Genomic DNA, 14,974 nt, shown 5'->3' on the forward strand with positions numbered 1-14,974 from the left:
TGGTGAGCCAATGGCTACCCCACCACCTTGTTCATAGAACAAATGGAATTTCAATGCAGCCACTCATACGGAAGTGTAAAAAGATTTCATTGACAGTATTGAATGTTACCCAGTAGCAGAGTTATTAGATTTCACAGCTGCACAGTTTCAAACAGAAAGCCTTTAATCTGGTTACTTTTTTAAAAAAAATTTTAGCATTAAAGGTTCTTTTCCAGCTTGATTGAAAGTCTGTGGCTTTTTCTGAATAAAATACTTTACACTTTGCCCACTATTCATCAAACTTTGATTCATCAGTTTGTTTAGTCAACACAAATGCCCATGAGCAAAAGATTGTCATGGACAGGCGACTTTCAAGAACAGTGTCAATAGGGTATGAAGGCTTGGTAGGGCTGTTTTCCATCAATAGGATCATCAGAATTAAACCACTATCAGAGACTGTATAAATAACTGGAAAGATACTGGGCATAACTTTGTTAAATCCATAACTGCAGCTTTTACCTCGAATATTTTCAAAGACCACAAAAAACTAAGGTCATACAGAGAGAAATGAGAGCACTATTCCATAAAATGAAGGTCCATTGTGTCACAACTGTGCAGCATAGTTCCGTGAATGAGACAGTAATATGTAGCATACAACATCACTAGTATGTGCTACCCTGTCAGAGGCAGGGCCATATGTAAAAACAGTCATATCACATACCAAACCTCCCGTATTTTGTTTACAGCTGTGTCATGCTGCTCAGAGATTAGGATACCAGCACATAATCACACATCAGCTACCTCATAACAGACAGAGCCACATCTAAAAGTAGTCACATTATACACCAACTCTGCAGCAACTTTTGCACTGCTTTTCTGCTTTTTATGTCGGCATTACTTCCAACAACCCGTCTGCCATAATCAGTGGCCACCATCAAATGTAGGTGAGAACAGAGATGATCACCTAAAGCAGAACATGCTCGGGTTCAATGGCCCACAACCACGGATGGCCGGACTCAACACTGAACTGGTTTTCTTGGTTCATTCATGACCACTTTCAGCCAATTATAAGCCAATGTCAGTTCCACATGTGGCTCTCACCTTCCAGTAGCCTCTGTCCAGTGTGCAGCAGTCACACATCTAATGGTTCTTACTCACCTGAAGATGGGCTTATGATTGCTCAAAAGAGGTTGCGACTGAACCAACAAAACTATTTACAACTGTAGTGATTCATTACCTTATTCCATTTTGCAAGAAAATTGTAGCAATATGCAGAAAAACCTGGAGAAGATCAACTCTTGGTACACAGATTGGCAGTTGAGCCTTAATATAAACAACTGTAATGTACAGAGAGAGACCTCTTACTGAATGATTGCACGATTGCTGAACAGTCACTAGAAGAACCAACACCCATTAAATATCTCTGATAAGGAACTCCTTGAGGGTAAGGTCACAAGTTCAGTCTTTAGTAAGGCTCAGTTGAAAGTGTTGTGTTAACAATTATGACAGGAAATATATTAGCTGCTAATGACTCACAATGTGTATAAGGAGGGCAACAGAAAATAAGTGTCAGAGGTGCACAGCTGAACCATCTATTAGAAGTAGGTATTATACTTCACAAAATGGATATTGTTGAAATTCAAGAAATGTTCAAAACAAACCATTATCTTGCACCATAAACACCAAAAGAAAAATGGAGCACCACAATGGTCATAAAGGTTCACACTATCAAGATTTAAGGCGAACTCCATGCGACATACAACCATGCAGGACGTTCAGCAAAGTACCCACTCTTAAAGAAATCATATTGGTGTAATGGGCTGATGAGAACTAATGGCATGCAGCCAAATCCAAAGCAGTCTGTTGTGGAGCTTATCATGAAACGGATTATACTTTAAGTCATAGCTGCAGGTAGTGCGACAATATGTTTTTAGGAGAGGTAGTTTGCTTTAAAGGAGTATTATTTTTATATGCAGACCAGGGATCAATCAAAAGGAAGTTATTTTGACCAGCTACTGCCCAAAGAGGTGCTCATACCGTAACTGTGGTTCTCTTACACCCATTTTCCTGCTCTTGCTTGCTTTGGTGTAAATATTCTCTACTGCCCTTGAATGATCATGCACACGAGAAAGAATCATCCAGCACACTTTGACGTGTATAATGTAGTAGGCCACTATCATGCACATTCGGTAAATTGTATCAAGCATTCTTGAAACATTTTTGTACGAAGTGCAGTTTCTCCCCTTAAGTATCAGCAGTGTTTTCAATATACTATACGGTCATACTGCTACGGAATTACTCGAAACGTATTCATAATTGCTTTTTTTAATATTTTGTGGATGATCTTCCGCATATGTAATTATGTTTAATACCCGTCCCTTGGACAATGATTGTCCTTCACTACATTTCACTGGAGACAGGACCTGTGGCTCACTGTCCGACAAAAATTATTTACTACATAGCTTGACACCTGTTTCAATATCACTTTCACATGTCGAGTATGTATCATCATCACTGTATTGCTCAAGTACATTGCCCACAAAGTCGAGCGTATATGACACAACACATTCCACTAACTCATCTTGCAAAAATGCTAATATTTAATCTGCCACTTCTTTTTCACTCTGCAACATTTCTTGGATTCCTTTCAGACAAAATGTCAACTTCAGCAGCAGCTGTTGTAGATATAATACCATGTTTGCTTTGTTTATCTTTGCCATTGCTCTGCTTTGTATCAACACTACTAGCACTGCAGCACTGTTCCGAGTTACTCACTGATTAATCAGTTCAACTACGTTACACAGGCTCATGTTATGCACACCGTGTTCAACTATCTTACATAGGCTCATGTTATGCACACTATGGGATACCTCCAGTCCCACCCCTGTTGCCATTAGGAGGCAATATTGTGGTTGCTCGGTAGACAATATGTGAGACTTCGAATGCCGTAAACATCACTGGCTTTTTATGCTCTCGCATCCAAGTGGTTTCTTGTGAGTATGCACACAGAGCATTTTTAAGTAGAATGAACACGCAAAACTAATCTTACGAAAGGCAGACGCAAGACTGAGATTCACTGAAAGAATGCTCAGGAAGTATAGTTACACACAATGGAGCTCATTTACAAAACCCTTGTTCAACCGATAATTGTGTATTATGTCAAGAAACCATGCTGCATTCTCCCTAATAAGAAATCCTAAATCTAGTTACAAATTACATTTGATACACCCATACGATCACACTTTCATTAATACGTGTTGGTGTGGTATCAAGTAAAGGCTTCTTGTAAGGCAGAAAAATTGCACCCACCTGTTTGGTTTGATTCTTGACTTTCAAGTAAGAGGAGTGCCACAAACCATCCAGAACAAGGGATGCAGGATGCTCAGAGCACATCATCTGGGGATCTACGACAAAGCTGTTGAAAATAGACATTTCCTATCTCAAGAATGTCTACTAACAAAGTTTCAAGGACTAGCTTTAAAGGAGGACTCTAAGAGTATACTACATTCACCTACGTATTACTCACAAAGGGATCATGAGAATAAGATTACAATAATTACAGGATACACAGAAACATTCAAATAATTGTTCTTTCCCCACTTCATACATGAATGGAACGGGGAGGAAACCCTAATAACTGGTACAATGTGGTGCACCCTCTGCAGAGTGTAGATGTAGATGTAAAAGCTCTCACACATATTGCTCAGCACACAACACTTTTTCTCTAAGAGTTGTCCCAGGCAACATTTGAACATCTATCAGATATATGTCATCTTGCCCTCCACCAATTTGTGTTTTCCTACACCTGAAGAAATCATTGTACCATCAACATTATCAGTCACGGACAGATATAGATAGCTCATAACACATGGATTGTTTTTCTTAGCAGTAGACTTCTACCACACTTTGAACCCAGTATGTGAAGTTTCAACACAGACTGAAGTAACTGTTGCGTCTTTTTTCGAAGTGAATATGTTTTCTTTCTGATAACTGTCACAAGCAAACTTACTATATATGCATAAATCTTTTATGTAACTGATATGTCCAAATTATCTTGCTTTGTGTGACATGTCATCCTGTCACAAGTGACGAGTTGAACTCGATGAACAAGCAACAAGCTGCAACTATCTGATAGCCTGCTATGACTTGTAATAGCTTTAGTGAACCAGCACCTACAAGAGAATTCCTCCACAACAGCTTCATCTTGGAGTCAATACTCTTGAGATACATGTACTCACCTGCACTGCCTTGGTGATCTGCCTCACAAATCTCCCATAAACAATGGCAACACCAGCCAGAGGGGGTACAATTGCAAGGCCAACAAGTGCCAGCTGGGGTGACATGTAGAACTGTGGAAATAAATAAATAAAAATAAAAAAAACATTATAATTATTTCTATATGAAAATGCAAAGAAACAACTATTTCAAGAATCAGCCACCAATATACTGCAATTCACAGTTGTTCTAGAAAGAACCAATGACCATTTATGAAAGCTTTGGGAGGAACTCAATAAAACCAAGGACAAGTTAGCTATGTGGAAATTTATGGAAACAGTGGGCTCTTGACAGAGTTGATCAAGGAATTAAATATAGGGGGGAGGTACCAACCTGTCCACACAGTTTCCCAAAGTCTCAGCCTGATGGAGATGTTTATCCCATACACTTCTTAACAGCATTTTCAAAACTGTTACCAAAGTGCTGGAACAACACTAAAAGAACTGATTTTGCTCTAAGGGGATGCTGCTGAATGGGGAACAGACCATCTGAGGAATTTTCCTCCTGGGATGGCTTTCAAGCACAGATTAGGAGAAAGTACTGGTCATCCAGTACTGAGCAGTAGTCAACGTTGGAATTATTGGATGCGAAGCACTATAACAATAGTTGGGGTAGTTACAAAAAGCACATTGTGGTATATCTGACCAGGTAAAAATATTTAGACAACTCCATCAAGGAGAGTCATTTGATCAAGGTGCTGGTGAGAAGGGTATCTTACCACATAAGAAAAGATACATGACATAGGGGGTGGGTGATAGTCAATGATTTTTAACCTTTGTAGAAGGATTAGATGCACTTAGCAAAGGAAGAGTAGATTGCTCACAGAGTGAGAACCATAAATCAGAAAATAAAGATGGAAACCATCATCATCCTTCAAGATTTCAACGAAAGAACAAGAGCGGATTTTGTGAAGTTAAGCAGCTGAATTAATAATGCTGACATAATCAGTGGAATAAGCAGTCTCTCACTTTTACATCCTCTCATACGAATAATCAAGGCAAATATGTTAAGGCACATTGGTCATTTTCTAATCAACAGTTGGAAAACAACTAATGTGCAGGAGCAGGGGCCAGTCTCCAGGACACAATATGAAATTTTAGCCCCACATACCTAGAGATGATTTTAGGAGAGTCAGGCCTCTTTGTAGGCCAGACACATCGACGACCACCAAACTCCTGAGTTAACTGATACATTTCTTAGGCAGTTTGTTTTATATGTAACATTTTCATTTTCTTTATTCTATCTGGTTTCTTGAATTTTATGCATTCTTTGACTACCTTATGACAAGTTAATCTGCAGAAATAATGAGCACCTTAACATTGGATACTCACATGCAAAAAAAGTAATTGTTGGTGGTGGTGGTTAGTGTTTAACGTCCCGTCGACAACGAGGTCATTAGAGACGGAGCGCAAGCTCGGGATAGGGAAGGATTTGGAAGGAAATCGGCCGTGCCCTTTCAAAGGAACCATCCCGGCATTTGCCTGAAACGATTTAGGGAAATCACGGAAAACCTAAATCAGGATGGCTGGAGACGGGATTGAACCGTCGTCCTCCCGAATGCGAGTCCAGTGTGCTAACCACTGCGCCACCTCGCTCGGTAAGTAATTGTTGTTCTCACAGGCATAATCAACAAATGACGAGCATAATTATTGTGTCAAATGGAGAGCATTTCAGCATCTTAACTGAATCATTAACTCTCAAACAAAGAGAAACCAGTGGAACCCCTATGTATGAATCAAGCAACAAGAGAACATCCACCATACACGGGTAATGTACAGATCCCTTCAGTGTGCGACACATAAAATGACTAAAAATTTATTAGCCACATGAAGATAGGCACAGAGGAATGGCACACATGACAGATTCTGAACACAATAAGAGTGAGCCACTTTGAAAGAAGTGAGGAAGTAGTGGAGATAGAGCACTGAGCAGGAATGTGTATCCATGTATGTAAATTGGTGTAACTGTTAAGCTTGGGATACCAAAAAAGATTGTGACGTCACCAATAGGAGGAGTGAAAGAATATATATTGGAACACTATCAATGAAAGATGATGTATGATAGTACAGACACAAGCCTTCTGTGGGAGATAGTGTATGGTCGATGCCTACAGAGTTAGGATATAATCAATATCTTATGACTTACTCCAAAGTTGCAACACAAGTGGATCTGAGTTTTACAGTTCACTGATAGAAGCATGTAGTAAATAGACGATATGGATGCACATGTCTGAGCTTTGCGAATTATTAATGACGCAGAATGTGATAGGCAGATAACATGATATGTAGAGCAATGAAAGGTTGCTAGGGTTAAAAGTTTGTGACTCTGTTGGTTTTATATTAATAATATGAAGAAGACAGCAGATGGCATAGAAATACATGCAGTAATCCATGTTTGGTGATGCCTACTGAGAGCCTGCTAAACGAGTCTACCTATTCTGTAATAATGAACAGATTTATAAAAAGTTTATTCGGGGAAAGTTTATACTCATAGTTAATAATTGGTCAAATGATATGGTTGGATTGATACGTATTTTATAGAGGAAGTTATTTTAATGCAAATAAAGAATTCCATATTTACCTACTTTACTTGAAGAAAAGATCAAGTAAGATGTAGAATCCATAAATTACCATTACCTGAGTTATTTGTCCATCAATTAAATATTGATAAGTAAAGTTAAATGGAGAATGGTCTTCTTACTTAAATATAAGACTTATTAAAAACAAAGATTCCAAGACTTACCAAGCGGGAAAGTGCCGGCAGACAGGCACAATGAACAAAACACACAAACACACACACAGAATTACTAGCTTTCGCAACCGATGGTTGCTTCTTCAGGAAAGAGGGAAGGAGAGGGAAAGACGAAAGGATGTGGGTTTTAAGGGAGAGGGTAAGGAGTCATTCCAATCCCGGGAGCAGAAAGACTTCCCTTAGGGGGAAAAAAGGACAGGTGTACACTCGCGTACACACACACACATATCCATCCGCACATACACAGACACAAGCAGACATATTTAAAGGCCTGTCTGTCTGTGTATGTGCAGATGGATATATATGTGTGTGTGTGTGTGTGTGTGTGTGTGTGTGTGTGTGTGTGTGTGTGTGTGTGTGTGTGTGTGTGTGTGTGTGTTTGTGTGTGCACACCTGTCCTTTTTTCCCCCTAAGGGAAGTCTTTCCGCTCCCGGGATTGGAATGACTCCTTACCCTCTCCCTTAAAACCCACATCCTTTCGTCTTTCCCTCTCCTTCCCTCTTTCCTGAAAGCTAGTAATTCTGTGTGTGTGTGTTTGTGTGTTTTGTTCATTGTGCCTGTCTGCCGGCGCTTTCCCGCTTGGTAAGTCTTGCAATCTTTGTTTTTAATATATTTTTCCCATGTGGAAGTTTCTTTCCATTTTATTTACATCATCATTAAATATAAGACTGGTAGAAAAACTGATTCATGAACAGATTAATTTCTGAGGTGGTCTGTGCCAAGAAAGGGCCTTTACACTACTTCAGTGAGTCAGGTATGTCTACAGAATAACTGAAAAAATATAAAAGCAGTTGTGTCTAGAGCATGCAACTATTACTTACACTCTGAACTTCCCTTTTTCTTGCAGATATGAAAGATACATCAGGACAATTAGATAATTGTGAGTGAAAGAATTCTAAGTCTGATATATTATGGAGAGGGTTTTTTTTTCACACATAAATAAATGAAATAGTGCTTAACACAAATTCTATATATTAGTAGTTTCAATTTGTCTTCTTTTCAAAGTTAAAAGACAGAATATGTGGTGAAATTGTTGTTTTTAGTTAATAATGCCAGAGAAAGAGTTTAGCCTGTATTAGCAATGTTTAATTAGAGAGATTCTACAACTGAGACATCATTTGTCTATGGTCAGAGACATTTGGTGTACCCTATCACTTCATCTAAGTGATAGGATGCACCATGCTGTTAGTGGAGACGAATGAGGATCGTCAATCTAGAAAATATTTTCTAATAGTTTGTTTGATGGAACACACATACTGGGTGTGGGAATTCGTTTCTATCTGTGCATGTTATCAAGTGTAAATTCGCGCAGTGTCTCTATCAGACAGCACAATGAGGGCAGCAGATCCACACATTGCAGCACTTGCTGGTGTGGTGGTTTCTCCTTGCAGCTGGTCCTGCCTTGGAGTTACACCAGGCATCAGCGAGTAAGGACATTTGTGATACTCAACACTTATGTCATGAGATGAAAAGTAGTAGTTAGTTAGTTTGCTATGATCTGTCAAAACGAATGTACACAGTGCATGTAATGTCAAAAGTTGTATGGCAGACATAGATTGTATGAGGTTTTTCCAGGCTGTAAATGTTGGATGAATATATGCAGATAAAAATAGAAGTTGATTCTATCATTTCGTTTTGTATTCAGAAGAAAGAGCAGTTCTGTCCAGTTTCCAGCACAAGACCAACTCAAAGAAAATGAAGTCAATGAAAAGAAGAGACATTGTACAGAGGGATGATAAATTTATAAATTCCAGGTTTATAAGGACAGACCAAATTATAACAGCACCTGAATCTGTCCACGTCTGCTCAAGATTAGAGGGACACCTCTAAGGCTCTCATTCATGATGGGATTAACAGAGCATGACATTTTAAGTGAATGAATGACTGAGCGAATAAATAAATAAAGACATGCTAGAAAGACATACAACAGATAATTTAAAGCAGTTTATACCATCATAGAAACACCTGCAGTAGCCATAGCTGTGGAGCGCAGTCCGTCTGATACATTGGAAGTGACTGCCTGGCTTACAACAGATGTGTCAGATGAGAGTCGGTTGATCAGCTCCCCTGTCTTGTTACGGTCGAAGAAGGCAACTTCCTGTTTCACTATCGAGCCAAACACCCGTTGCCGCAGAGCTTGCGTTATGCGGTACCCTGAGAAACAGAAATTTCAAAAAATAGACATTATTTTACTGTGCCAGCACTTTCAAAAGCCTCAAAGGATTTCTCACTTGCAATGAATCTCTAACAGAATGAACTCCTCTGTGCAAACTGAGAAGGATTCTGAAAAAATCAATTGTGTGAAACCTAACTTACGCTTTTACCACAAGATCTCCTACAAGTCACTATTGAGGCAGTTAGGTACGTGTATCATTTCTGAACTTGTGAAAAAGCATTTAACTTGGTACCACCCCAACATTTATTAACAAAGCACAGTTATATGGAGAACCAAACAATATTTGTGACTGGTCTGTAGCATTCAAGATACGAAGAACTTTGTCAAGGGGGGGGGGGGGGGAGATAGAGAGAGAGAGAGAGAGAGAGAGAGAGAGAGAGAGAGAGAGAGAGAGAACTGAAAACAGCACCTTCTATCAGAGAATGAAATTGTGCAAGGAGACAAAAAAGAATACTAAAATATATCTCTTCTCTTTAGAAAGGCAACTAAAATATTCTTCATAAACAGTGCATGGGCCTTAGAGGACTCGAGCAGTAATGGTTAGTAATGGAGGGGAACAATTACAAAGTCCTGTCATTCTGCAATACGTCATCACAATGTAATGCTTTCACAAGAAAATCTTGTACCAAGATATACAGCACATGATAGTAATGCTTAGTCATTCTCCTGAGCTCAATGTCTCACTCATCATGGGAGCATGCTGTCCAGTTTTTCAGGTGAACTGAGGAAACATGAAGATGTTCATGAGACATAACTGCATTTTTACAAGATGGGAGTCAGTTTTCCAAACAGATTGGAGGCAGTGCAAGGAGCATAAGAGTCTGTTCGTGGTCCAGGAGTCACCATTGGTTGCCCTTTGTGTGTGTGTGTGTGTGTGGGGGGGGGGGGGGGGTGCATTAGTGATGCAGTGTGAAACTACTTCCTTTTTTATGACATAATTTATGTGGTACAAACTGTTTCTAAATCAAAGAACATTATACAAATAGGAACTTATCCAATATGGCAGTGCAGTCGTTAAGACACTGACCTCATATTCCGGAGGATGGAGTTTGGTCTGTCTGACCACCAAATTTAGGTTTGCCAAGGTTTTCCTAAAGTACTTCATGCAAATGCCAGAGCCGTTGCCTCAGCAAGGCCATGGCAAACTACCTGTCCTATCCCCATAAAAGCACACTTATATAATCTGTGTGTATGTGTATTTTGAGCTATTTATTTTCACTGTATTATGTTCACAATCCCATATCATTGAGAGATGATCCTTGAGTGAACAAATAGATCAAATCAGCAAATGTTAGCACGGATGGAGTTCATCAACACAAGTAGAAGTAACTTCAGGCACGCCCCAAAGAAGTGTTGATTTTGTATACTAATGACCTAACAGACTGTATCAATCGTAGCCTCAGATGTTTTGGAAATGACGTAGTTAGTCGTAACAAAGTACTACATGAAAAATTGTCCACACTAATGTTCATTACTTCATAACAAGAAAAAATGTAGTACCCTGTGACTACATCATCAATGAATCACAGGTGGAATTAGTTAGCTCATATACCTACATCATACACAATGCGCATGTAGCAATCTGTAAGGATATGAAATGGAATGATTACAAAGGCTATGTTGTAGTTGAAGCAGGTAGCAGATTCTGGTTCATTGGCAGGATACTGGGAAAATGCTGTCAATCTACAAAGGAGAGGATTTAATGTCCCATCAATGGCGATGCTGTTAGAGACAGAGCACAAGCACAGTTTTGGGAAGGACAGGAAAGGAAACTGGCAGTGCCCTTTCAAAGAAACCATCCCAGAATTTGCTTGGAGCGATTTAAGGAAATCAAGGAAAACCTAAATTTGGATGGTGATTGGAGCCGTTGTCCTCCCAAATGTGAGTTTTGTGTGCTAACCACTGCAGCCCTTCACCTAGTGACGGATTGCTTACAAATCAATTGTGTGTCCCATCTTACAATACTGTTGCAGTGTGTGGGACTCATACAAAATACAATTAATGGCAGTAGTGAATGTATACAGAGAAGGGGAGCACAAAAAGTTTATTGTATGTGAACGTTATGATTAACCAGCATTTACATCCCCGAGTCCTAATATTCCAATAAATTAAAAAGTGAGTGGCTGATAAGATACTTATTATATTTTAGTTTTGAATATTTAGAGATTTCCAATTTCTTGCATGGTATCTGCTGGCAACCTGTCAGACTTTTGCACCACAAATATCTTTTTGAACTGTAGACAGGCATATGTATTCTACATGGAAATAATTTTTAATAGTATTGTGGCTGTCGATTTCACAATTCATACTAAATTCCCTCTTATTAATAATTACAGATACCATTCAGGAGTAAACATTACGGCACGAGAGTATAAGATGCGCTATGTCCCAGCAGTGGGTCCTGCAGAACAATCAGTTATCAACTTTGTGTAACATTCTTAAGGTCTTTTCATGAGACATTGTCCAAGGATATTATGCACTGAGGCAGTGTTGAGTAAAAATATGTTGTGATCAACACAGTGAAGAGATTTCTAAGTGAAATGTGACAGAAGTGAGTGTTTCAATTAATTAATCCACATGCCAAAGCCAAATCCATTTCTTATCCATATGGATTCCTTGGAATTTCACACATGCAGCTGTATCTACTGAACGCTAACAATCTCTACTTCTAACATCCGCATGCCAGTGTCAAATCCATTTCTTATCCATATGGATTCCTTGGGATTTCACACATGCAGCTTCATCTACCGAACACTATCAATCTCTATTTCTATCACCTGTAAGCCAGTTTTATGTATTTAGAATTCGGTAATACAAGTCTTTGAAACTGCCACTCCCATTTTCCTACAAGCCCCAAGCTTCTGTCCTGGTTTTTGCTCAATGTCCAAAACCCACCCCATGCCCTACTAAGTGTGCACCTCTGGTCTCTGTTAAAATAGTTGCTGTTTATTCTAGTTTCTGCCACTTCTTTTATAACAGAATCCCAATATTATAATATTTGAGACAAAACTCTGATATTCTCAAATTGTATTTTACACTCATTTTTTAGGTAACATTCAGCCACTCCTGACTTCTCAAGTTCCCTTTGTTTAGTATATCGTAAATACTCCGCACAATGCTCAGCAACAGTTTTGAATAGCTTGACCTATGTAAAAGCTACAACATTCACAAAGGACACCATACATACCAGTAACTCTAAGAATGTTGTCTTTAACAGAGCGTAACGTATCTCGTATCTTGGAGGTGGGCCGAAACACTGGTCTAGTCCACACCTCTTTAACAAAGGTCCTATGTTGTTAGTCATTGCTCCACAGTATGGAAGAAGTAGGGCAACTGGTTTGGCCTCTTCTGATGATTCATGAGGCATCTTTCACTGGTGACACCTGAAAGCTTTTGCTATTTCTCCCTTGCAGTAAGTATTTTCACTGAACATGCACTTCAGATGCTAAAAATTCAGACTCTAGATGGTCATCATCATCAGTTCTCTCTGTCCTGTGTACTACTCAGGACTGCTTTCTTGTGTGCAGGGCGACGAAAACTATTGACATTCAACTACAGGTCAGCCTGCATGGATTTCCTATACATCTACATCCACATCTACATCTACATTTACCTTCATACTCTGCAAGCCACCTGACGGTGTGAAGCGGAGGGTACCCTGAATACCTTTATCGGTTCACCCTTCTATTCCAGTCTCGTATTGTTCATGGAAAGAAAGAGTGTCGGTGTGCCTCTGTGTGGGCTCTAATCTCTCTGATTTTACCCTCATGGTCTCTTCGCAAGATATACGTAGGAGGGAGTAATATACTGCTTGACTCCTTGGTGAAGGTATGTTGTTGAAACTTCAACGAAAGCCCGTACCAAGCTACTGAGCGTCTCTCCTGCAGAGTCTTCCACTCGAGTTTATCTATCATCTCCGTAACGCTTTCGAGATTACTAAATTATCCTGTAACGAAGCGCGTTGCTCTCCGTTGGATCTTCTCTATCTCTTCTATCAACCCTATCTGGTACGGATCCCACACTGCTGAGCAGTATTCAAGCAGTGGGTGAACAAGCGTACTGTAACCTACTTCCTTTGTTTTCGGATTGCATTTCCTTAGGATTCTTCCAATTAATCTCAGTCTGGCATCTGCTTTACCAGCGATCAACTTTATATGATCATTCCATTTTAAATCACTCCTAATGCGTACTCCCAGATAATTTATGGAATTCTTCCAGTTGCTGACCTGCTACATAGTAGCTAAAAGATAAGGGATCTTTCTTTCTATGTATTCACAGCACATTACACTTGTCTACATTGAGATTCAATTGCCATTCCCTGCACCATGCGTCAGTTCTCTCCAGGTCCTCCTGCATTTCAGTACAATTTTCCATTGTTACAACCTGGACCGATGACCGAAGCAGTCTGGTCCCTTTAACCCCCACAAACCAACCTGTTACAACCTCTCAATACACCACAGCATCATCTGCAAAAAGCCTCAGTGAACTTCTGATGTCATCCACGAGGTCATTTATGTATATTGTGAATAGCAACGGTCCTATGACACTCCCCTGCGGCACACCTAAAATCACTCTTACTTCAGAAGACTTCTCTCCATTGAGAATGACATGCTGCATTCTGTTATCTAGGAACTCTTCAATCCAATCACACAATTGGTCTGATAGTCCATATGCTCTTACTTTGTTAATTAAACGACTGTGGGGAACTGTATCGAACGCCTTGTGGAAGTCAAGAAACACGGCATCTACCTGTGAACCCGTGTCTATGACCCTCAGTCTCGTGGACGAAAAACGAGAGCTGGGTTTCACACAACCGTCTTTTTCGAAACCCATGCTGATTCCTACAGAGTAGATTTCTAGTCTCCAGAAAAGTCATTATACTCTAACATAATACGTGTTCCAAAATTCTACAACTGATCGACATTGGAGATATAGGTCTATAGTTCTGCACATCTGTTCGATGTCCCTTCTTGAAAACGAGGATGATCTGTGCCCTTTTCCAATCCTTTGGAATGCTACGCTCTTCTACGCAAGTTCCTTCGCGTACTCTGTGTAAAATCAAACTGGTATCCCATCAGATCCAGCGGTCTTTCCTCTTTTGAGCGATTTTAATTGTTTCTCTATCCCTCTGTCGTCTATTTCGATATCTACCATTTTGTCATCTGTGCGACAATCTAGAGAAGGAACTACAGTGCAGCCTTCCTCTGTGAAACAGCTTTGGAAAAAGACATTTAGTATTTCGGCCTTTAATCTGTCATTCTTTGTTTAAGTACCACATTTTGGTCACAGAGTGTCTGGACATTTTGTTTTTGTCCACCTACCGCTTTGACATAAGACCAAAACTTCTTAGGATTTTCTGCCAAGTCAGTACATAGAACTTTACTTTCGAATTCATTGAACGCCTCTCGCATAGCCCTCCTCACACTACATTTCGCTTCGCGTAATTTTTGTTTGTCTGCAAGGTTTGGCTATGTTTATGTTTGCTGTGAAGTTCCCTTTGCTTCCGCAGCAGTTTTCTAACGCGGTTGTTGTACCACGGTGGCTCTTTTCCATCTGTTACGATCTTGCTTGGCACATACTCATCTAACGCATATTGTAAGATGGTTTTGAACTTTGTCCACTGATCCTCAACACTATCTGTACTTGAGACAAAACTTTTGTGCTGAGCCGTCAGGTACTCTGTAATCTGCTTTTTGTCACTTTTGCTAAACAGAAAAATCTTGCTACCTTTTATAATATTTCTATTTACGGCTGAAATCATCGATGCAGTAACCGCTTTATGAGCCCTGATTC

At 39.7% G+C, this 14,974-nt stretch overlaps 1 protein-coding gene across 1 annotated transcript in view; it reads right to left on the reverse strand.

Moving 5' to 3' along the window:
• The window catches only part of LOC126292308 (ATP-binding cassette sub-family B member 10, mitochondrial-like), a 96,505-nt gene that overhangs the window by 58,869 nt on the left and 22,662 nt on the right, over positions 1 to 14,974 (reverse strand). Inside the window, exons 3-4 of the mRNA XM_049986240.1 lie at positions 8,957 to 9,159; positions 4,218 to 4,328 (exon numbers count right to left, since the gene is read on the reverse strand). Coding sequence (XP_049842197.1) covers positions 4,218 to 4,328; positions 8,957 to 9,159 — 314 coding nt within the window. The remainder of the gene's footprint in view (positions 1 to 4,217; positions 4,329 to 8,956; positions 9,160 to 14,974) is intronic.

Source organism: Schistocerca gregaria, chromosome 9 (genome assembly GCF_023897955.1).
Source record: "Schistocerca gregaria isolate iqSchGreg1 chromosome 9, iqSchGreg1.2, whole genome shotgun sequence".
In the NCBI taxonomy this organism is placed as follows: domain Eukaryota; kingdom Metazoa; phylum Arthropoda; class Insecta; order Orthoptera; family Acrididae; genus Schistocerca; species Schistocerca gregaria.